The sequence below is a fragment of the Scylla paramamosain genome, chromosome 4 (assembly GCF_035594125.1).
Source record: "Scylla paramamosain isolate STU-SP2022 chromosome 4, ASM3559412v1, whole genome shotgun sequence".
Lineage (NCBI taxonomy): Eukaryota > Metazoa > Arthropoda > Malacostraca > Decapoda > Portunidae > Scylla > Scylla paramamosain.
This window is the reverse complement of record NC_087154.1, coordinates 11,520,745-11,545,744: the sequence shown is the minus strand read 5'-3', so window position 1 is coordinate 11,545,744 and position 25,000 is coordinate 11,520,745. Positions and strand designations below refer to the sequence as shown.

Here is a 25,000-nt window from a genome sequence, read left to right as displayed (position 1 = left end):
TTTCTCGGCCGCGATGGCTTTTAGGCGTATGGCGAAAGTGAAAAATTGTGGGGCAGAAGGAAAAGGGAAAGAAGTAGGGCGTGGAAGAAAGGAAGAGGAAATGGTAGTGGTGGTGGTGGTGGTGGTGGTGGTGGTGGTGGTGGTGGAGAAGGAGGAGGAGGAGGAAGAGGAGGAGGAGGAGGAGGAGGAGGAGGAGGAGGAGGAGGAGGAGGAGGAGGAGGAGGAGGAGGAGGAGGAGGAGGAGGAGGAGGAGGAGGACGAGAAGGAGGAGGAAGAGGAGGAGAAGAGAATACGAGTAAGTGGACAGAAAACGAAGGTGTGTCAGGTTTCAAGAAAAGTCGAGCCGTAGCTATGATTACATAGAGAGAGAGAGAGAGAGAGAGAGAGAGAGAGAGAGAGAGAGAGAGAGAGAGAGAGAGAGAGAGAGAGAGAGAGAGAGAGAGAGAGAGAGAGAGAGAGAGAGAATGTGTATACACCTCATTTATCATTCATCAACATTACCCAGCGTACCTAAGCATGACCAAAGCATTCCTGGCTATCACACTCACCATCAACCTAACCTAACTGAATCTGACCTAAATTTACCTCATCACGAAGGAACACAATGGAAGAACAAACGCTAGCGGATCTGTTAGTCCACACGAGACTGTTTGTGGAAAGTTACACAATGAAATATCAAGATGTAAGGTAGTAAAGTTGAAGGCTCCTCCCCACCCACCCATCAGCTGCTCTCCCTCTCTCCTAGTGTTTCGTTTACAGCTGGTTCAGTCAGTTGTTTCTGCTTTTTATATTATTTCTTTTTTTTTCTTTTTTTCTCTCCTGTTACATTTTTTCTCTCTCTCTCTCTCTCTCTCTCTCTCTCTCTCTCTCTCTCTCTCTCTCTCTCTCTCTCTCTCTCTCTCTCTCTCTCTCTCTCTCTCTCTCTCTCTCTCTCTCTCTCTCTCTCTCTCTCTCTCTCTCTCTCTCTCTCTCTCTCTCTCTCTCTCTCTCCCTCCCTCCCTCCCTCCCTCCCTCCCTCCCTCCCTCCCTCTCTCTCTCTCTCTCTCTCTCTCTCTCTCTCTCTCTCTCTCTCTCTCTCTCTCTCTCTCTCTCTCTCTCTCTCTCTCTCTCTCTCTCTCTCTCTCTCTCTCTCTCTCTCTCTCTCTCTCAAGTATACGCAGGCAGCAAGAGGCTTCTGTGTGAGCAAGTAAAGATGCCGTGTCGATCTTGAAAATGTCTGGTACTCCTCTCTTTGCTTACCAGGGAAGGTGAGAGAGAGAGAGAGAGAGAGAGAGAGAGAGAGAGAGAGAGAGAGAGAGAGAGAGAGAGAGAGAGAGAGAGACAAGAAAGTAAAGGAATTAAAATGGATAGAGAAACCGACGGAAATCAGACACATCTCAGCACATCTAAGCAAAGATAAAGAACTGAAGGCGCTAATCACTTATGATAACACATTGTATAGCTTGCCACGATCATCCACACTCATCGCGACGGTCAGTGGGTCTGCTGCTGTTTGTTCTTCCTCCCTGTTCTGTATTTGGTGTGGCAGTGATGCAAAATTAATGTTAAAAAAGAAGAAGAAAAAAGAACGTTGAACGCTTAATTTCCTTCCGTTACGGGGGAGTTTATGTAGAAATGAGAAAAAAATGAAAGGCAGGCTGCTCCACAGTTTTCTGGAAGAGGCATAATTAATACCTCGTTTTAATTAACCTCCCTCCCTCCCTCCCTCCATCCCTCTCTCCTTCCCTCCCTCTCTCTCTCACCTCCATAATTTTCTCCTCAGTCACTCTTCCGTCCTATTTGTTCAACTTTTGTTTTTTTTCTCTCCTCTTTCCCTTACTTTTCTTTTCTCCTCTTCCTTGTGCAGCGCCAAATGTCTATCAATCTATCCTCCTTCTCTTCCTCTCCTCCTCCTCCTCCTCCTCCTCCTACTAACACCACCGTCACAAGCGGCCCCAGTCTCCTGAGCCTCACCATATCCGTCTCGTAAGGAATATTGAGATACTTTCTTCTCTGTTCTTCGTCTGATCTTGTCCTTATTTCCTTACTCTTATCTCTCTCTCTCTCCCTCTTCCTCTTGCCTCCTCCTTCCTTCCTTCTTCCTAGCTATCTCCCACTTTCCTTCCCTCCTTCCCACTTTCCCTCCTTCATTCCTTCTTTCCTTTCTTCCTTTAATCTTTGGCTCTTCACCATCTTTTATTGATTTCTTTATTCATCGATCTTTGTACTTTGCGAGGCTTCTGTATCCTCTTTCCTTTATCTGAAACTCCTCTCCGCTCCGTCCTTTCTTCCTTCCCTTCCTCCACGCTTCTTGTCTTTATCGCCTTTGCCATTATGTCTTTCTTACGTATTTCTCTATTCGTCCTTCTCTTTCCCCATCCATTCTTCCTCTCCCAACTTTTCTTCTCACTTCCCTTCCATCGTCTCCCGTTCTTTTCTCATTATTCCTCACTTTCTTAGTTCATCCCTACCTTCCTTTTGTGTTACCCCCCTCCGTTCCCTTTCCTTTCTTTTTGTCTTCCCCATTTCCAAACTAATCTTCTCTCCCTCCCTCCCTCCCTCCCTCCCGTCTTTCTTTTCTCCTTCTTCCCCTTTCGTTCTCCTTCCTCCTCTCCTCACTCCTGCCTGCACTATCTATCTCAACCTCTCCCCTCCGTCCCTCTCTCTCTCTTCCTCTCCCTTTTGTTTCAGTTTGTAATTCCCTTCTCTCTCTCTCTCTCTCTCTCTCTCTCTCTCTCTCTCTCTCTCTCTCTCTCTCTCTCTCTCTCTCTCTCTCTCTCTCTCTCTCTCTCTCTCTCTCTCTCTCTCTCTCTCTCTCTCTCTCTCTCTCTCAGGGTGATCACTCGGGACTCCCTCACGTAATCTTTAATACCTTTGAACAGAGTCATGTTTTATGTTCCTTCTGATTGCACTCGAGTGTTTGTGTTTCGGTTTTTATGCTGCGAAAGTTGATTTTCCAGGGTACTTAGTTGGAAGGGTAGTGCTGGTGGTGGTGGTGGTGGTGGTGGTGGTCCTTCCTGCCGGTGATTTGTTTTGTTTTGTGTTGGGAAATATATGCTTTGTTCAGAAACACAACAGGAACATGGGAGCAGCAGGCAACAGAAAGCAAGTTGGATTTTAACGATGTTATTGGTTTGACGGACTACTCTACTGCTGTGATCTTCGTTACTGGAGCGAGGAGGAGGACGAAAAATAGGAAAACTCCTCCTCTCCCACAGGATTAAAAAAAAAAAAAAAAATACTCTTTTTTTTATATTTTATGGTTGCTTTTTTGTGTTTTATTTATTTTTTGTTTGTTTTATTGGTTTCTGGGGTTTATTTTCGTTTTTTCTTCATATTTATATGTAAATCAGCTTAAATAAGCAATTAAAAAGTAGTCTAGAGATTTGAAATGTTATCTGTAGGACAGGGACTTTTTTAAAATCATCCTGATACAGGTTGGTTCAGTTGGACAAAGCCTGTGTTAATTTGTACTGTACAGGAAATGAACGGGTCAGGCTTGACTACTTTGACAATTTTTATGTATATGTACAGACAGTTCCGTACCTGATGAAGCAGCCTTTCTACCCTTATTTTTAGCTAAAGCCACACGTCAGCTCAGGGATTTTAACCCTTTCGATACCATTCCTCCTACGAAGGCGTCATGAAGCATCAGTGGAATATACAGCGACACCTACGTAGGCATCATGGCTGGATTCTATTTTAATTGTTGCTGAGCAGTCCCATATCCAGTTTTAGTTTGTTTTTGGGTAATCCTATATGCTGCTTTGACTTGCTGTTGAGCAATCCCATACTCTGTTTTGACTTGTCTTCATAGACTCCGTATATGTCGTTGAGCATCTATTGATCCTCCCACCTCCCCTGTTCCCACCGGTCACATAAATGAGCTACATCATGCCGCACCCTTTCTCCAGAATGAGGAAATCTCATTTGCAGAGCCTTACATCATAGTTTTCCCCCCTATGGTCCTTCCCTTATCTTCCATATCCCCCTATCCTTCTCTTCATCCTATAGCCCCTCCAACAGGGAGGGGAAATAGTAAAGGGGGGATACAGTTCCCCGCCCTCCCCTTGTTCATTCCTTGCCCACTTACCCTCCTCCCCCTCCCTCCTCCCTACATATTCTCTCTCTCTCTCTCTCTCTCTCTCTCTCTCTCTCTCTCTCTCTCTCTCTCTCTCTCTCTCTCTCTCTCTCTCTCTCTCTCTCTCTCTCTCTCTCTCTCTCTCTCTCTCTCTCTCTCTCTCTCTCTCTCTCTCTCTCTCTCTCTCTCTCTGTGTGTGTGTGTGTGTGTGTGTGTGTGTGTGTGTGTGTGTTTTATGTAGAAGGAACACCAGCCAAGGGCAATAAAAATCCAGTAAAAAAAAAAAAAAAGCTCACTGAGATGCTGGTCACCAAATAGGGTCCGAAGCGATGGTCAAAAATTGAATGATTTGTGTCTTGAAACCTCCCTCTTGAAGGAATTCAAGCCAGAGGGAGGTGGGAATACAGAAGCAGGCAGGGAGTTCCAGAGTTTATCAAAGAAAGGGATGAATGACTGAGAATACTGGTTAACTCTTGCATTAGAGAGGTGGACAGAATAGGGGTGAGAGAAAGAAGAAAGTCTTGTGCAGCGAGGCCGCGGGAGGAGGGGAAGCTTACAGTTAACAAGATCAGAAGAGAAGTTAACATTAAAATATCGGTAGAAAATAGCTGGAGATGCTTCATTGCGGCGATGAGAAAGAGGCTGAAGACATTCAGTTAGAAGAGAGAAGTTGATGAGACGAAAAGCTTTTGATTCCACCCTGTCTAGAGGAGGGTTACGAGTATGAATGGAATCCCCCCAGACATGTGAAGCATATTCCTTACATGGACGGATACAACTCTGTACAAGCAGCTTGTACAGAGTTAGCAGCTGGGAAGGTGAGAAAAACTGGCGGAGACATCTCAGAACCCCTAACTTCATTGAAGCTGTTTTAGCTAAAGATGAGATGTGAAATTTCCAGTTTAGATTATAAGAAAAGGATAGACCGAGGATTTTCATTGTAGAAGAGGGGGTCAACTGAGTGTCACTGAAGAGGGGATAGTTGTCTGGAAGGTTGTGTCAAGTTGATGGATGGAGGAATTGAGTTTTTGAGGCATTGAACAATACCAAGTTTGTTCTACCTCAATCAGAAATTTTAGAGAGATCAGAAGTCAGGCGTTCTATGGCTTCCCTGCGTGAAATGTTTATTTCCTGAAGGGTTGGCCATCTAGGGAAAGACGTGAAAAGTGCAGGGTAGTATCATCAGTGTACAAGTGGATAGGACAAGAAGTTTGGTTTAGGAAATCATTGATGAATAATAGGAAGAGAGTGGGTGACAGTACAGAACCCTGAGGAACACTACTGTTAATAGATTTAGGAGAAGAACAGTGACCCTCTACCACAGCAGAAATAGAATGGTCAAAAAGGAAACTTGAGATAAAGTTACAGAGAGAAGAATAGAAGCCATAGAAGGGTAGTTTGGAAATCAAAGCTTTGTGACAGACTCGATCAAAAGCTTTTGATATGTCTAAGACAACAGCAAAAGCTTCACCAAAATCTTTAAAAGAGGATGACCAAGACTCGGTAAGGAAAGCTAGAAGATCACCAGTAGAGTGGCCTTGACGGAATCCATACTGGCGATCAGATAGAAGGTTGTGAAGAAATAGATGTTCAAGAATCTTCCTGTTGAGAATAGATTCAAAAATTTTAGATAGGACGGTAGTTTGAGGGATTAGAATGGCCACCCTTTTTTAGGAACAGAATGAACGTAGGCAAACTTCCAACAAAAAGGAAAGGTAGATGTTGACAGACAGAGATGAGAGGGTTTGACTAGGCAAGGTGCAAGCACGGAGGCACAGTTTTGGAGAACAATAGGAGGAACCCCATCAGGTCCATAAGCCTTCCGAGGGTTTAGGCCAGCGAAAGCATGGAAAACATCATTGCGAAGAATTTTAATAGGAAGCATGAAGTAGTCAGAGGATGGAGGAGAGGGAGGAACAAGCCCTGAATCTTCCAAGGTAGTGTTTTTAGCAAAGGTTTGAGCGGAATTTAGCTTTAGAGATAGATGTGATAGCAGTGGTGCCATCTGGTTGAATAAAAGGAGGGAAAGAAGAAGCAAAGTTATTGGAGATGCTTTTAGCTAGACGCCAGAAGTCACGAGGGGAGTTAGATCTTGAAAGATTTTGACACTTTGTATTAATGAAGGAGTTTTTGGCTAGTTGGAGAACAGACTTGGCATGGCTCCGGGCAGAAATATAAAGTGCATAAGATTCTGGTGATGGAAGTACCTTTTGTGGGCCACCTCTCTATCATGTCTAGCACGAGAACATGCTGTGTTAAACCAAGATTTGGGAGATTTAGGTCGAGAAAAAGAGTAAGGAATGTACGCCTCCATGCCAGACATTATCGCCTCTGTTATGCGCTTGACACGCAGAGACGAGTCCAACAGAGAAGAGAGGGTAACAGCATAAGCAGAAGGATTAGAAGGTAGGAAAAGTTCAAGAATGTTGGGCGTATCTCCAAGACGGTCAGAAATACGAGTCGGGTGTTGCACCAATTGCTCTGAGTCGTGGAGGATAGCAAAGTTGAGGGCTAATTCACCAGGATGGTCAGTGAAAGGAGAGGAAAGCCAAAGCTGGTGGTGAACATTGAAGTCTCCAAGAATGGAGATATCTGCAAAAGGGAAGAGAGTCAGAATGTGCCCCATTTTGGAAGATAAGTGGTCAAAGAATTTCTTTTAGTCAGAGGGGTTAGGTGAGAGGTATACAGCACAGATAAATTTAGTTTGAGAGTTACTCTGTAGTCGTAGCCAGATGGTTGAAAACTCGGAAGATTCAAGAGCGTGGGCACTAGAGCAGGTTAAGTCGTTGCGCACATAAACGCAACATCCAGCTTTGGACTGAAAATGAGGATAGGGAAAGTAGGAGGGAACAGAGAAGGTGCTACTGTCATTTGCCTCAGACACCTGAGTTTCAGTGAGGAAAAGTTCAGTGAGGAAAATTTTGAATTTTTGAGTGAAGGGTGTGTGTGTGTGTGTGTGTGTGTGTGTGTGTGTGTGTGTGTGTGTGTGTGTGTGTGTGTGTGTGTGTGTGTGTGTGTGTGTGTGTGTGTGTGTGTGTGTAATTAGGTGCTTGTAGTTTTGTGTGAACGAAGAGAGTTGTCTTTAGAGGACAGGCTATGACTGCTCCCTTGTATTGTGAGACACAAAGGGAAACATTCAGTGAGGTCACAGCTGGGTTTAATGATAAGTTCACATCACCCCCTGATCCAGTGCTTTAAACCTCACTGGGAGTAATTATCGTTTCGGCAGGTGCCTACTGCCTCCTCTTCTGATATGTATATATATATATATATATATATATATATATATATATATATATATATATATATATATATATATATATATATATATATATATATATATATATATATATATATATACAGAGAGAGAGAGAGAGAGAGAATGTGACTCACTCACGCTCGTAAACACACAGCTGCCCACTAATCTCTTTTCTGATAACTTAACCTTCCCTTTCCTCTCCTTCACCCATTACCACCACTTCTGTAATTTTCTACCCTCCAACCACCCCAAATCGTAAATGTGTGTGTGTGTGTGTGTGTGTGTGTGTGTGTGTGTGTGTGTGTGTGTGTGTGTGTGTGTGTGTGTGTGTGTGTGTGTGTGTCGTACTTACACCCAGAAAAACAACTATTCCTGCCTCATATTTCTGTGGCAACTGAAGGGTTGACTCGAGAGAGAGAGAGAGAGAGAGAGAGAGAGAGAGAGAGAGAGAGAGAGAGAGAGAGAGAGAGAGAGAGAGAGAGAGAGAGAGAGAATTATAGTATTAGAAATTAGATAAGTTACCGCTCGTGGGCATACGTTTTTTTAAGCATCCGGAGCACAGTGGTTAGATAGGTAAATATCACAGGCCGGAAGTCGTGACGTGTCAATTAAGCTACACCTCCTTTCTCAACCTCACTCCATGTCTGCTTCCCATCCCCACTCCCTCCTTGTTTCTACATTTCTCATACCCCTTCCCTGTCTCCTCCATTCAAAAATCTCTCTCTCTCTCTCTCTCTCTCTCTCTCTCTCTCTCTCTCTCTCTCTCTCTCTCTCTCTCTCTCTCTCTCTCTCTCTCTCTCTCTCTCTCTCTCTCTCTCTCTCTCTCTCTCTGTCTCACTGTATGTATGTATGTATGAAGGAGGCATGAGAAGCATGGGGGATGGAGAGAAGACGGGAATGAGGATGTGGAGGGGATAGGAAGAAGGCAGGGCCAAGATTCACGTCAAAGGCAGATCTAACCAATGGCAGCTGCTATCAAAAAAGATGACAGGTGTTGCTTTTGTGTGAAATATAAGTAGAAAAGCTGCTCCATCAAGTAGGGAGCCATCTGATTATATATATATATATATATATATATATATATATATATATATATATATATATATATATATATATATATATATATATATATATATATATATATATATATATATATATATATATATATATATATATATATAACCTTATTTATGAATATGATATAAAAGAAAATTTATATGTATATAAAATATAAAAAAAACACAGGCTGGGTTTTTTTTATTTTTTTCCTTTTTTTTTTATACCAACCCTCCTCCTCCTCCTCCTCCTCCTCCTCCTCCTCCTCCTCCTCCTCCTCCTCTTCCTCCTCCTCCTCCTCCTCCTCTTGTTCCTCCCCTGGTACACTGCTGACAGGAAGAAACAAGCACACCACCTTATCTGCAGGAAACATGTACTTATAATTTTTCCTAGAACTGAGAATGAAAACTTTTCCTACACACACACAAAAAAAAATAAATAAATAAATAAACTGATAGAGGATTAAACCAGACGATGATTGATAGTTGATCAGCTGTACACTGCATTAACTAATCAATCGATTAACTTCATAAGCAACGAAAGAAATAATGAAAACTGATGAGTAAAGATGATGTCACCAAACGGGTAAAACAAAAGATAACAGATAGTGGTTGACGGATTTCCCTTTTCAACGTACGTGAGAAACAGGAGCACCGCCATGGCCTGCCTCCTGAGGGCGATGGTGTCTTTGTCTGGTTGGACACGAACTTTTGCCTCATAAGGAACACTGGGAAATGCTTGAATGGCGAGGAGGTGATCGCCAGGCACAGCGTGATATCTTATTTACCCTTTCACTGCCATACATTCTCCTTTAGCTTAGTAACATTTTGTAGTGCAAGATCCCGGTATCATTTTTAAAGACCAGTGACAACAAAGGAAGTAAGGGAATGATTTAAACTGTAGTTTTTTTTTTTTTTTTTTTTTGTAAGATTCCCTACAAGGACTCATTAGGTAGCACTCAAGAGTTCACCTGCTTGACTTCCGAAAAATTATCCTCCAAATAGTTTTTTCTTTCTTTCTTTTTATTTCTTGATCTATTTTATTTATTTATTTATCTATTATTTTTTTTGTGAAAAGATCGAGTATGCATCACGACTTGTACGAAGTCTATTTTATTCAGTGCATACTTGCTTTACAGTGTTATAAGGATATTTGTCTCTTACATCATCATCATCTCTCTCTCTCTCTCTCTCTCTCTCTCTCTCTCTCTCTCTCTCTCTCTCTCTCTCTCTCTCTCTCTCTCTCTCTCTCTCTCTCTCTCTCTCTCTCTCTCTCAATACATATTTATTTTACGCAGGTCTCTCTACCGATGATCGATGTCATTTTTTTTTTTCATACAGCCTGCTGGTGATAGCACGTGTAATGGGATTTCTCTCTCTCTCTCTCTCTCTCTCTCTCTCTCTCTCTCTCCTCTCTCTCTCTCCTTCTCTCTCTCTCTCTCTCTCTCTCTCTCTCTCTCTGACCATAAATGTAATATATTCCATATTTTCCTCTCGCCCTATATCTGTCAGTGATGGTAAATGCAATCCGCGCTTTCTCTCTCTCTCTCTCTCTCTCTCTCTCTCTCTCTCTCTCTCTCTCTCTCTCTCTCTCTCTCTCTCTCTCTCTCTCTCTCTCTCTCTCTCTCTCTCTCTCTCTCTCTCTCGTTGATAATCCTTGCAGTAAGTTATCATATGCACCGTGGAAAGGGAGAGAGAGAGAGAGAGGAGAGAGAGAGAGAGAGAGAGAGAGAGAGAGAGAGAGAGAGGAGAGAGAGAGAGAGAGAGAGAGAGAGAGAATAAAAAATTCCCACCTATCTGAAAGTTTTACCGAAGTTTGCATGCAGGGAATTGTGTTATGGAGTGAAGCTTTTTGTTGGATAGAAAGTAAATAATAATGTGGTTCTTGTACATAATGGCAAAGAATGGAAGCACTTGTTTTTATTCAACTTATTATTGTTTACGTGTGTGTGTGTGTGTGTGTGTGTGTGTGTGTGTGTGTGTGTGTGTGTGTGTGTGTGTTGCCTATTCTTTTTACTTGTATTTCTTATGTTTGCCTTCCCTTTTTTTCCTTTTTCTCCTTTTTGTTTCCAATTCAGTTTTCTAGTTTTTATTTTCTTTCATTTCCCTTTTCCTCTTCTTCCACTTAGTGTAGTGTAAGTGTGTGTGTGTGTGTGTGTGTGTGTGTGTGTGTGTGTGTGTGTGTGTGTGTGTGTGTGTGTGTGTGTGTGTGTGTGTGTGTGTGTGTGTGTGTGTGTGTAGTCAAGCATGTTCATAGGCCAGACGGAATGAGAGGTGGGTGGAAAGCAGTCCTCGTGTTTTACTATCATACATCTCTTATTTTAGATTAGATAGCGTATCTTATGACAAACAAGCTCGTAAGGCCCAAAAGATGTACTGCAGTTTTTCCTTCTTCCTTTGTATTCCCTTGTGTTTCTGGTTGTTATATCAAGATGCACACAGTACAAGGTGTGTTATTTTTTTAATAAGAATGAACAGTTACTCTATTCTCTCTTTATATTCAGTTTAACCAATAAGTCTTAAGTCTTGCCCCGAATCATGAGCCTCCATGGGAAAGCTCGTATTTTGCTGCATATTTTCGTATCCAGAATAATAATGTTTCAGGCCCTGGGAAAAGTTTCGAAATTATTTTCTAGCGAATGCTGTAATATCGCTTGATCTATATTCCTTTGTGTGTGCAATCTATTCACAGAAAACGAACTTGCTGGCGCTAGCTGGCGGTGTTTTTGCAAGTTGGTGAGGTGGAAGATTTGCTAGAGGTTACGCATGTTTGGCTCTGATGGTTTTAAAGGGAGATAAATCGTAAAAATCATGCCACTGAAAGCATTTATATTGTACCCTTCTTATCGTGTTTGTACGCCAGGCTCTCTTTTTTTTTCTCCAGAATGGTTAACACAGCACACAGTCTTTTGCTGCGATAGACACGGCATTCAAAATATCTGGAAGCTTTTCTCGGGTGTAGACATTAGCATTCTGTTTGTGGAAGTGTGTGGAGAAAGTATCTGCTCCCGTTTCATGCCTTAAAGTTGTTCAATAAACACAGAGCTAATGGATTATGTAAGTTATATGTGATTTATCTGATATGGGAGCTTGGTGAGCCTCTGACTGACGTCCTCAATGCTATAAATTCATGAAGGAAGAACTCAAGATCTCTATTTCATCAATTTTTGTTTAAACCCTCAACATTTTCAGTCACACACACACACACACACACACACACACACACACACACACACACACACACACACACACACACACACACACACACACACACACACACACACACACACACCACACACACACACACCACACACACACACACACACACACACACACACACACACACAACCCTGCCCCTGACCGTCATATTTGCACTCTGTTTTGCATGCCACCTCGTTAGCGTGATGGGCGGGGAGGCGCTCAGTCAGTCCAGCTAAATATCCTTGGTGGTATCGACCCTCACCCTGCGCTCAAATAAACTCGGTGACATTGTGTTTCTGTTGCTACTTCTAGGTGTTGGTGGTGGTGGTGTTGGTGGTGCCGTGGCTGACTGTTTTGCTTACGGCAGGACGTGTTGTCGTGGTGCTAAATGGCTCGGGTGTATAGTGTAGTGGATGCCTGGTGCACAACAAAGTGATGGCCTGTTTCATTTGTGAGGATTACATTTCTTGTCTATGGTACTGGTTGCGTGAGCGCAGGTTTTTTCTTGCCGTATTTTTCCTCGACTGCATATCTTTCCTGCATGTCTTCAGCACTGAGTTCATCACGTCCATCTGGGGAAAATAATAATCATCGCTGGCAGAGTGTCCTGTATGTGTGTGTGTGTGTGTGTGTGTGTGTGTGTGTGTGTGTGTGTGTGTGTGTGTGTGTGTGTGTGTGTGTGTTTTCCTTGCAGATCAACATGGACATTTATTGACAGTGACTGGCGTATGTCTGAAATTTTACTGAAATGAGACACCTTTTCCAATGTAATTTTTTCTTCAGTCATATATATATATATATATATATATATATATATATATATATATATATATATATATATATATATATATATATATATATATATATATATATATATATATATATATATATATATATATATATATATATATATATATATATATATATATATATATATAAAACACACACTGATCTGTTTTGAAGGGAACTAAAGAAAGAAAAATCACACAAGTATTGCTCGCTTTTTTCGTATTCACCTCATGGTAAAAGAACAATTAGCAAGTAGCGTGGCTGGGCTGGCATACCTAACGTGGGTTGTCGCCGCTGCGACCACTATCACCACCACCACCACCACGGCACCTCTACACCAGCACCGCCACACACCGCTTCTCGCGTGCTTTATGTCGAGGGGTCGAGCCACCGGATATTGGAAAGGCTTTGCAAGGACTTCATTTCAGCGACTGAAATAAAATGGACTCAGCGAAAGGCTTTGCGAATGGAATATGTTTCCATGTCTTTCTTTCCTCCATTCTGAGCAAGAAGATCGGGTTGTCTTGGTTAAGCTGCATGCGTACGTGTGTGTGTGTATGTGTGTGTGTGTGTGTGTGTGTGTGTGTGTGTGTGTGTGTGTGTGTGTGTGTGTGTGTGTGTGGATGGATTGGATGGTGTGCGTGTATGTGTAAGGTGTGGGGTGCCGGTGGGCGTTTGTTTGTGTGTGTGTGTGTGTGTGTGAGTGCTGTACTGTCTGGCCGCCGCGTGCTCCCATCCCTAACCACCTCGTGCCCTTGTGTCCTCCGCGCCCCATCATCTCTGCTGCTGCTCGTTAACCCGACGGCTCAGCGCCACGCCACCTGCGCGCTCCGCCTTCACGCCACGCCCGTCAAGCCAGGAAAGAAATGTCCACCGTCCCTTCGCTACCTGCATCTTTTGTCTGACGGGAAATTGGGTTTTATGCACCTGCCCCTGGGATCCGAACGCCTGGTTTATGCCGGGCACGCCGCCCCGCCACGCTGTTTTCTTGTTGTGTTGTTTTGAGTATGTACGTGTGTTTTTTTTTTTTTTTATCATTAACGTTCATGAATTGCTGCTCTATTGTGTTTCAAGTCGACGGTACTTTGTTTTGCGTGTTTTCATGCATGCGCTTTCCAGTCGTTGTCTTGCTGTGTTTGGAGCGCTGGCTTGACTGCTTGCCGAGTGCGCTGGTGTGTGGTGGTGAGGATGATGATGATGGTGGTGGTGATGGTGATGGTGATGGTGATGGTGATGGTGGATGGTGATGATGATGATGATGGTGATGATGATGGTGATGATGATGATGATGATAATAATGGTAATAATGGTAATAATAATAATAATGATAATGATGATAATAATAATAATAATAATAATAATAACAACAACAACAACAACAACAACAACAACAACAACAACAACAACAACAATAACAACAGAAACAACAATAACAGCCAACAGCAACAACAACAAAAACAACAAAAACAACAATAATAATAATAATAATAATAATAATAATAATAATAATAATAATAATAATAATAATAAAAAATAACAAGAAGAAGCAGCAGTAGTAACAGTAGTAGTAGCAGTAGTCGTAAAGAAGTAAACAGGAAATACCCAACACACTGATAAAGGTGCTCATCCCCAGTGGCACACGAGGCGGGAAATCCCTTTCGTAAGCAGAGGAGGGGAAGCTACAAAGCTGAGATGGGTCTGAGAATAAACCCCGCGCCTAGAGAGCCTGTCATGCCGCGGAGAAAATTGCAATGCATACTTGGGGCTCCGCGTTGCATGTGAGGCGTGAATCCGACGCTGCGGAGTTTGGAGCCAGACGTGTGAATACCGGGCGAAGTATACCGAGAGAGCAATGAGAGTGACTTATGAGACACTGGCTTACTGGCACTCATCGGTCTGGCACTGAGTGATGGCGGCTGTACGCGATCACTGATTAGACGTGTCACGAAGAGGAAAAGGATGAGGAAGTGCCAGAAGAGGATACGGTTCCATAAACATTCAGTTGCCAATCAGCACGAGCGCGTCCCGCCGTCTGGCTTGAAAGTTAAGGGCGCCACCCAATTACCTTTGAGTAGGCGCTCACCCCAAGTGCTTGATTGACTGACTTGCTGTGACGCGACACTCCTCACGCTCTTGACTTGCTCCCTCCAACACTACACTCTGGTGCTCCCTTACTCGCTCGCCCACGTTTAACTCACTTCATTCACTGCTGCTCAACTACTCACTCACTCGCTCACGCTAACTTCACTCGCTGCCGCTCAATTACTTGCTCACTCACTAATTCTCCCTTGCTCACTCTCTCTCTGACCAACTCACTCTCCCTTCAACTTACTCACCCACTTACTCACACACTCAGTAGCACATCTACGTGCGCACCACACACCCCGCTCCTCCCAAACTCAGGCAAAGCTTCATTTTACAAAACGGCAAATTATACATATCCACATTTCCATTCACTTTCTTACTCGTCTCTCATTCCTCTTTCAATATTCTTTCCTTCCTTTCTTTTCTCATATCATATTCTGTGGTCGATCTCGGGGTTTTTTTTTTTCATTACACATATAAATCTCCGTAGCATCTGGGTTCATTATGCCCTTGTGTGACCGCGGGAGAGGGTGTAACCTGACACGTGGGCGGGGCGAAGTAGAGAATCACGGGCAGGATGAGGCAGTTATTGACAGCCACTCTGTCGCTCCGAGGTTTGGTGAAGTAGAGAAGACTAGAAAAAATGTAACTTAGAAGGGAGGAACTGAGAAGAGGAAGGAGAAATTGGATCAAGGAGAAAAAGTAGAGGAGAACTAAAAAAGGAGAAGTGGAGAGATCTTTCCGATGCTACAAAAAAAAAAGTAACTTTCAAGGGAAGAAGAGGAACCGAGAAAGAGAAGGATAAATCAGATAGAGGAGAGAAAAGGTAGATGAGAATTGGAGGAGGAAGTGGAGATATGACTCTGAGGTTTAGTGGAGTAAAGAAAGCGTGAAAAAAAAAGTAACTTGGAAGAGAGGAAGAGGAATTGAGAGGGAGAAATAGGATCGAGGAGAGAAAAGTAGATAAAAATTGGAGAAGGAGAAGCGGAGAGATGATTACGTGTGATGAGAAAAGAGATATGAGAGTGTCTCGGAAGAGTAACAGGAAAATAGCTGGGGAAGAAGGAAGGCTATGAGAAAAGTAGATCATATATGAAAAAAGGAAAACCAGAGAGGGTGAGAGAGTGATAATTGCATGCGGTGGAGACAGAAGAGACAGAGAAGATATTGCTGTCTCTTGGGAGAAAAAGGAAGATCTCAGCCAGAAGGGGGAAGAAAAAGAAAGACAAAGATGAAAGTAGATGAATAGTGAAGGAAAAACAGAGATAACTGAGTATGAAAGGAAAAAGAGGGAAAGAGGGTAGAAAAGATATCGAGGTCTTTTGGAAAAAAGTACTTAAGAAGGTAACAAAAAATGAAGGAAGAGGAAAGAAGAAAAGGAAAGTAGATGAAAATTGAAAGAGGAGAAGCAGAGCTAATTGCTTGTGGAGGAAGAAGAGGAAGATATTGGGGGTACTTTGGAAGAGTAGGAAGAAAATAAATGAGGAGGGGTAAAGAAGAGGAGGAAGATAACCAGGCGGGGAGGTAATGAGGGAAATAACCGGCTGGAGCGCCTTGACCGGGTATTGGGAGAGGTTTCACGGATAGCTGGAAGGGTCGTGTGGCGCTGCTTAAAAATACTTGTCGGCGAGGGAGAGGCGAGGTGCACGCGGGGGTGGTGGCCAGGCTCCGGTAAGGCAGATCATCATGGCCTTAAAAGCGGCGAGCGAGGCAGCCTGGAATGTTGAGGAACACATGCAAGGGAGCGACTGACGAGCACTGCCAGATATACACACACACACACACACACACACACACACACACACACACACACACACACACACACACACACACACACACACACACACACACACACACACACACACACACACACACACACACACACACACACACACACACATACATGCACACACGGTTCTATCATTCACAAAACTATACAACAAAACTCCAAACTTTCTCTCTAACACAACAACAACAGCAACAATAACAACAACAAAGGACCTATATCAGCTGGAAGAAGAAGACGAAGAAGAAGAGAGTAACACGCTACCTAATGAATGTAGCATAGGAAAACGAACACATTCATGTATTCCCTTATAGCTTCTCTTCTTATCTTCCTCTCTCCATCATCTCGCACGTCCATGCATCTTGAAGGAGTAATGGCGCACGTCCTGCCATTAATGCAGCACCATCACTACACGTCAGAGATCCATTCATTTCAATGGTACGCAAGTTTCAGCGCGCGGCGGCCCAGCGGGAGAGACTAATGTGCCGAGTACCTCCCGTGTTGTCAGCGCCGAGTACCTCCCGTGTTGTGGGAGCCGCCGTGCACTGGGGGCGGCCGGGTGTTCCTGGTGAAGACTGTGTGCTGTGTGTTCTTTTATTACTGTGTGTGTGTGTGTGTGTGTGTGTTGTGTGTGTGTGTGTGTGTGTATGTGTGTGTGTGTGTGTAGTAGCGTATGTATGTCTTTTATAAGGTGCTTTTGTAACAGCTGCATATTCTCTCTCTCTCTCTCTCTCTCTCTCTCTCTCTCTCTCTCTCTCTCTCTCTCTCTCTCTCTCTCTCTCTCTCTCTCTCTCTCTCTCTCTCTCTCTCTCTCTCTCTCTCTCTCTCTCTCTCTCTCTCTCTCTCTCTCTCTCTCTCTCTCTCTCTCTCTCTCTCTCTCTCTCTCTCTCTCTCTCTCTCCTGGGCCCTGAGGAGCACCACTTGTCTTTGGGAGTAAGGCACTTCCTCTCCGTCGATACGAAATTTTCCTTCTCTTCCCTCCCGCAATACCGCGCTTCTTTGGAAGAGCGATAACTTATCCTCAAGCCAAAAACGCCAGGAACTCGACCGAAAGAATAATCAAGGGCTGTGTGTGTGTGTGTGTGTGTGTGTGTGTGTGTGTGTGTGTGTGTGTGTGTGTGTGTGTGTGTGTGTGTGTGTGTGTGTGTGCTTGCGTGCGTGCGTGCGTGCGTGCGTGCTTATGTGTGTGCGTGTGTGTGTGTGTGTGTGTGTGTGTGTGTGTGTGTGTGTGTGTGTGTGTGTGTGTGTGTGTGTGTGTGTGCTTGCGTGCGTGCGTGCGTGCGTGCTTATGTGTGTGTGTGTGTGTGTGTGTGTGTGTGTGTGTGTGTGTGTGTGTGTGTGTGTGTGTGTGTGTGTGTGTGTGTGTGTGTGTGTGATACATGGAGAGTATAATACATGAACAGTGCAATTATTGTTGTACATATTGGGAGGCCACGGTCCATTGGGCAGACTCCCGCACGGGGCCCCCAAACACCAGGTACAATTGCAATCGCAGCCACACCAGGACTGTAGTCATTAATTGTTCGTATCAATACATGCAAATTGTTCCAAAATAATAGTGCAACATCATTCATTGCAGTAAATGGCGCTTCATCGCAACGTTTTATGAAAAAAAAAAAAGATCACAAGAAAATGACAAATATATTACAACTCTCAATAACGATGATAAAGAAATTAAGTATTCCTTTCCCATTTGTTACAATAAAGAAATAACATGTAATTACTACTATTCTTATTTTTCCATTAATCATATTTTGCACACGAGACAATAACAAGAATAAAACAATGAAATCAACATGCAGTGGCTTTTTCCTAAATGAATAAAAGAGAATGAGAGAGAGAGAGAGAGAGAGAGAGAGAGAGAGAGAGAGAGAGAGAGAGAGAGAGAGAGAGAGAGAGAGAGAGAGTTTGTGTGTGTGTGTGTGTGTGTGTGTGTGTTTTCTCGGCCAGCAACAACATTAATTTTATGGTTTGAGCAAGATAGCACCACAGGTGTGTGAACCACCTGTGGCCTGGTTCTGTCCTTCCATTCCGTGACGTATCTTGGGTGATAACACCACACTCATTGCTCTTAGCGCCCCTTCCCAGTGTGCTTTTAGTACGTGCAGGAGACACACAGTGATGGGGAAGCACCAAAACTCTCCTTGATAATGGTCGGAATGTCTCGATCTGTAAGTAAATATTTCGTGGGCGACTGCAGAGAGAGAGAGAGAGAGAGAGAGAGAGAGAGAGAGAGAGAGAGAGAGAGAGAGAGAGAGAGAGAGAGAGAGAGAGAATACTTTTGTTGTCAGCACTACGTAACCTGACCACTATCGTCAGGAAGAGCTCAACCGCCACAGCATCAAGAAAACTCCCAACTTCATCCCTTGAACCCGTCTGGTGTTGGCGTGCTCGAGTTATTGGATAGTTTTATGAGCTACCTTGAATCAAACATGTTTTCTTCCTGCCCTGCTTTTGTTTTCCACTTTTATTCACAGTTTAATCTTACATCCATGATTAGTAGTACTGTGCAGGTTTCAGAAGTACTGGAGTGTCTGGAGGCGTGCTATGATATCTTAATTTTCTAATGAGTGTTGGATTTCTTAGTAGAATATGTTGATTTTTGGAATATTATACGTAGTTCCTGCAGGAGCATAAAGGAACATCATAATTTCTGGAGGAGCGTGAGAGAATATTGTAATTTCTGGAGGAGCACTGGAGAATATTTTAATTTCTGGAGGAGCATGAGAGAATATTATAATTTCTGGAGGAGTATGAGGGAATATTTTTATTTCTGGAGGAGCATGAGGGAATATTTTTATTTCTGGAGGAGCATGAGTGAATATTGTAATTTCTGGAGGAGCATGAGGGAATATCGTAATTTCTGGAGAAGCGTGAAATACTGTAATTTTTAAAAGACTAATGGAAAGATATTTTTAGTGTTTAGAGGAGCGCAGTAGTTTCTGGAGAGCAATTCAGAATAATGAACTGATATTCCCCACAATCTTGTAACAAATTGAGGTTGTAGCAAAGTGAACATTCAAAGTTCTGACACAGAATCTTGAAACTAATCGAAGTCAGGCACTTGATCGCGTCACGTATTGGTTCTGTTTCGTACATTATGGTGTTTGGGAATGTATGCATTGCTTGGAGTCATGCATTCTGGCGCAAACTCTTTGTGATTACTTTCTTGATTAACTCCTTTATTAGACGTTGCTTAGTAAACTTATTGCTTTCATTTTCTTCACCTCAGCCTGTCTCCTCACATCAGTTTAACGTATCTGCAGACATCCAGTGCACACCACTAAACGTTTCTGACAAAAGAAAAGATCAGATAACCCCCCCCACTTATAACATCCCCATTTCTTCCTGTTCTTTGCAGTTATACGATTTATAGGCATGAAATCCGCTGAATTTCGTGACATCATTGCAGTATTTAAGTTTCCATTCCTGTTAGCATGGAATTTTATCGTTTTCAATAAACATTTTTGTTTTCTGAGCTGCCTTCTTTCTTTACATTTCTTGGTAATGTAATGCCGGTGTCGGGCGTTGTTTCTGCGGCATTCCCTCGCCGAGTGCCTCATTCACCATTGTCTAAACGGGAGGCATTTTGTTCTCCCGTGCGGGTAATAGTGTTTCTGTTCTTTGCCGAGCTGAATTCTAAATAGGTGGGAGGAATAGCAATGAATAGCATGTGAAGGTGTGTGTTTGAGAGAGAGAGAGAGAGAGAGAGAGAGAGAGAGAGAGAGAGAGAGAGAGAGAGAGAGAGAGAGAGAGAGAGAGAGAGAGAGAGAGAGAGAAACTGACAGACAAACTTATTAACCAAGGCGAGCCAGGAGGTCAGGACAAGTGACAGCCCCGGCGGCTGTGGTGCTCCAAAGTTGTGTGTCTCGAGGGTTGGCGTCCCCCGGCTGGCTGTAAGGTCGCCTCCAGCAATATTGAACGCCTCTAAATACTGATGACCCAACAGGCGGGGCTCATTTTCAGCTCGTAATTGCCGGTGCTTTGCGTATATCAGGCCAGCAGCGCCGCCGCCTTCATTACTGCCTGCCCGCCCACCACACGGCGCCGCCATGCACTACCTGTATATATATATATATATATATATATATATATATATATATATATATATATATATATATATATATATATATATATATATATACACGTTTAGAGAGAGAGAGAGAGAGAGAGAGAGAGAGAGAGAGAGAGAGAGAGAGAGAGAGAGAGAGAGAGAGAGAGAGAGAGAGAATATGTTTTTGGCTGTGTGCGACAATTCTGTTGTTCATAACTTTATGTCTCTCACCGTGTTGACATCGTTACAAGTAATGTCAGTGTGCAGCCTTTGTGTTGTGTTAGTTGCTGCTCCTGTGACCGGCCACACACACTTCCATTGCTTCCACCGCCGGGACGCGGGCCGAGGGTTGTAAGGTGCCTCGCTCCGCCGGTATTGTTGTCGCATTCCCCGGAGACTCAGAAAACAGATGATCTCCCTGTTGGTGTTTATCCGTGGCGTTGTTATTTACTAGTGCAGCCTGAGCGGCGCGGCGCGAGGAATGGCTCAGGGTGCAGCGGAATAACGTCGCGGGCACGGTCATCCTGTGCGTGGCGTCAGTCCCAGGTAACTAATGGCCGTGCACGCCCCTCTTCCCTGTGAGTGCAGCTGCGTTTGGAGCCTTCGTTAAGCACGCTGATTTAAAGCTTCCCTCTGCATGTCCCGAGACAGCCACGTGAGATATTGCAGGTGTGTGAATACCGCGGCGCCGAGATGTGCCCGCGCCAACTGCACGATGAGCGAGGCTTTGATGGACGAGTATTTTTTTTAGTGCTATGGAATAAAAGTGTGCGGCAAATGGCGCTGTCTGCAGAAGAGAAGAATTAAATGAGATTGTCTATAGATTCTCGTTATCCCAGGAGAAAAAGATAGCGCTCCAAAAACTTGGCTCCTGCGATAGCTTTCTCTTCAACAATCCAAAAAAATTTCATACGTTCTTTTCCTGAGCTACCTCCTTCCCTCTCCGTCTCCCTCTCTCTTTTTTTCCACTTTTCTTTCCCTTGTCCCGTACAAAAGCCGTCCCTCTGCCTCTGTGGGGAGAAACAAGTTTGCTCGCCCTAATTTATTCCTTTGGGATGAAAGTCGGCGGGTCCTTCTCTCCAAGCGGTGTCCAGGAGCGGCTCAGGGCGGCGTAAGAAGATCCGCCTCCCTCGTGTCACAGAGCTGAATATCACCATTTTTTCCCCATTTCTCTCCGTCGCTCTTGTCACTCTTTCGTGTGGCAACTCACTCTCCTCTTGCGCGTACCGGTGTTTGCTTTTCATGCATGCATTTATGGAGGGCGTACTAACTTTCCACCGGCAGCGAGGAGAGGGAGGGAGGCAGGGAGACAGGGAGCCTAGCGGGGGCGTGTGGGCAAACAGAGGCAGGGGGGTAACATAAAAGTGAGGACGCGTGTAAGATAATGTATAGAGGTAAGGACAGTGTTAACTGGCGGTATGCTAGTACGAGACAGGCATGAGAAATAGTTCGTAAATTGTTAATAAAGATCAGGTGTACAGTAAGGAAGATGAAGGTGACAATAATGATTTTAAAGCCGAAAATATATTTTTTAATGGTGGAAAAATGGTTGAGTTAAAGCACTAGATGAAGACTTGTAGCAGTGTATCAAACTATTTCCTTGCATCGTTTACTGAGAATTAGAGGGAAAAAGGTAGAAAAAAAATAGAAAAGCAAACATAGCATAGATAAAGCCTGAGTTGAATGAGAGAGAGAGAGAGAGAGAGAGAGAGAGAGAGAGAGAGAGAGAGAGAGAGAGAGAGAGAGAGAGAGAGGTGTAAGGTGAAGACTCCCCTCCCGTCATTTTCTCTGCCTCGTTTGGTCTCCTCTTATTCATTCTTTTCCTCCTCCTCCTCCTCCTCCTCCTCCTCCTCCTCCTCCTCCTCCTCCTCCTCCTCCTCTCCTCCTCCTCCTCTTCTCCTTCTTCTTCTCCTTCTCCTCCTTCTTCTTTTACTACTACTACTACTACTACTACTACTACTACTACTACTACTACTACTACTACTACTACTACTACTACTACTACTACTACTACTACTACTACTACTACTACTACTACTACTACTACTACTACTACTACTACTACTACTACTACTACTACTACTGCTGCTGCTGCTACTTCCTCTTCTTCCTCCTCCTCATCGTCCTTCTCTCGCCTCCCCATGGGGACTGAAACCTCTCACTTTTCGATAGGTTGATTCTCTCTCTCTCTCTCTCTCTCTCTCTCTCTCTCTCTCTCTCTCTCTCTCTCTCTCTCTCTCTCTCTCTGAAAAGAATGTTGTTGTTCTCCCTCTCTATATTTATGATACGACTTCCGCCAGACTACACCATGAGGTCGTACTGGTATTTGTGTATGTGATGTGTGTGTGTGTGTGTGTGTGTGTGTGTGTGTGTGTGTGTGTGTGTGTGTGTGTGTGTGTGTGTGTGTGTGTTGCTGGATGGAAAAGATTAATAAAAGCTAGACACCCTTCCACCCACCCACACACACACACACACACACACACACACACACACACACACACACCCACCCACCCACCCACCCACTCACCCACCCACCCACACACACACACACACACACACACACACACACACACACACACACACACACACACACACACACACACACACACACACACACACACACACACACACACACACACACGTAATTGTCGTGGCACCGCGGAATAAAAGGCCGATCATTCATTGTGATGGAGTGTGTCGAGATTTTCCCCCGTGGATTTTTATGGATGGAAGTGGTCTGCTCTCTCTCTCTCTCTCTCTCTCTCTCTCTCTCTCTCTCTCTCTCTCTCTCTCTCTCTCTCTCTCTCTCTCTCTCTCTCTCTCTCTCTCTCTCTCTCTCGTGACCTCTTTTTTTCTTTCTCCTATCTTTTTTCCTCGTTATGTACTTTTTTCCTTCTATTTTTCTGTGTATTTTTCTCCTCCTCCTCCTCCTCCTCCTCCTCCTCTTCCTCCTCTTCTTCCGCCTCCGCCCCTCCTCCTCCTCCTCCTCCTCCTCCTCCTCCTCTTCCTCCTCTTCTTCCGCCTCCGCCCCTCCTCCTCCTCCTCCTCCTCCTTCTCCCATGCTGTAAGTGAGGATCTACAGAAGGGAGTAGGCCACGTCAGCAGGTAACCTCGTGATAAGTCAGTAGGCTCTCTCTTATCTGATTTCTCCCTACTCCTCCCTCCTCGATCCTTTTTTTCTCTCTCTCTTTTTCTCGCTCTCGTTTTCGTTGTCTTTGTCTTCATTTCTCTCTTCTTCCGTGTTCTCGATTCCGTTCTCCTCTTCGTTCTTTTCGTTCTTCTTAGTTTTCTTGTTGTTCGTTCTTATCGTTGTCGACTTTATCCTCGTCCTCTTCCACGTCCTCTTTCTTCACTTTTACCCACTCCTCTTTCTACTTCTCCCATTTGTCCTTCTCCTCCCATTCGTCCTCCTCCTCCTCCTCCTCCTCCTCCTCCTCCTCCTCCTCCTCCTCCTCCTCCTCCTCCTCGTCAACCTCTGTCTTCTCGTTTTTCTTTCTCATACTTCTCTTCCTTCTCATAATACCATTCCTCCTCCTCCTCCTCCTCTTCGTCTTCCTCCTCCTCCTTGTTTACTAATTAACACCAGCGTAATGAAGTGCCCGTGCATTTTTTTTTCCCAGGCTACGGTCTTAACGAAAAAGCGACTACTCCCAAGGTAATGTGTTTGCTTAAGATTACACGTGTTTTCCTCCTAATTGGTTTATTTGACTTGAATTACCTACTTATGCGGGGGAGGGAGCGCGGAGATCCCTTAAATCTCTCGTTTTTCTTTTCTAATTAAACCCTTTTTATTTTTGCTTATGTTTTCAGGTTTTTAACTAAGGAAGAGTTTGTTTATGGTAGGCTTCCTAATCTTGCTTCTGTTTTCTTTTTTTTTCTTTTTTACAGTTTTGTTTGATTTTTCTGATTAAACTTTATTTTCCTTGTGTTATCAGGTTCTTAACTAAGGACGAGTTTATTTATTTATTTATTATTTATTTTTCCTGATCTTGCGTCTGGTTTGTTGGCACCTTATTCTATTTATTTGTTTATTCTTTCGTTGTTGTTTTCAGGCTTGTTTTCTTTTTTTTCTAATTAAACCTTTTTCCTTGTGTTATCAGGCTTTTAACTAAGGACGAGTTTATTCATGGCAAACTTCCTTATCTTGCGTATGGTTTGTTTTCACTTATTTGTGTGTTATTTTGGGGCTTGCTTTCTTTTTCTCATTAAATATTTTTCTCTGTGTTATCAGGCTTTAGGTAAGGACGACTTTATTAATGGACTTCCTAATCCTCCGTCTAGTATGATGGCACTTTTTTTTTCAGGCTAGTTTTCTTAGGCATCCGAATTCTGATGGGTTTTTCTTTCCACTGAGGGTGTAGAATGATTATTAACCTACCTCCAGAATCATAAAAATACCCTTCAGAAACTCTAGTAACATCCACTAAAGCCTGTTAAAAGTAGTCGAGATAAGACACCGAAACGGGTAGATGAAATGTGCGAGTGTCAGGTGAGGTGAGGTGAGGTGAGGAGGTGGGTGGGTAGATGGACAGCAGCGTAATGAATGTATGAATATGGATGCCACAGATAATTATATGAATTGGTAGGTAAATGATAGTGAAGTGTATGTGATAACTGGTTCATGCATATTTAGTGCGTGTATGTTTGTGTGTGTATGTGTGTGTGTTGGGAACGGACGGGCAGGGTGTGAGTGAGTGATGTTAATAAGTAA

General features: G+C 43.7%; 1 protein-coding gene across 3 annotated transcripts in view; it reads left to right on the top strand.

The window, feature by feature from the left end:
- The window catches only part of LOC135099743 (trehalase-like), a 194,293-nt gene that overhangs the window by 87,402 nt on the left and 81,891 nt on the right, over positions 1-25,000 (top strand). Inside the window, exon 1 of one of the 3 annotated variants that reach the window (XM_064002239.1) lies at positions 18,263-18,406. The exons of the other annotated variants lie outside the window; for them this stretch is intronic. Coding sequence (XP_063858309.1) covers positions 18,386-18,406 — 21 coding nt within the window. The 5' untranslated portion in view covers positions 18,263-18,385. Of the gene's footprint in view, positions 1-18,262; positions 18,407-25,000 lie in introns of those variants that run through there. 3 annotated transcript variants of the gene reach the window in all.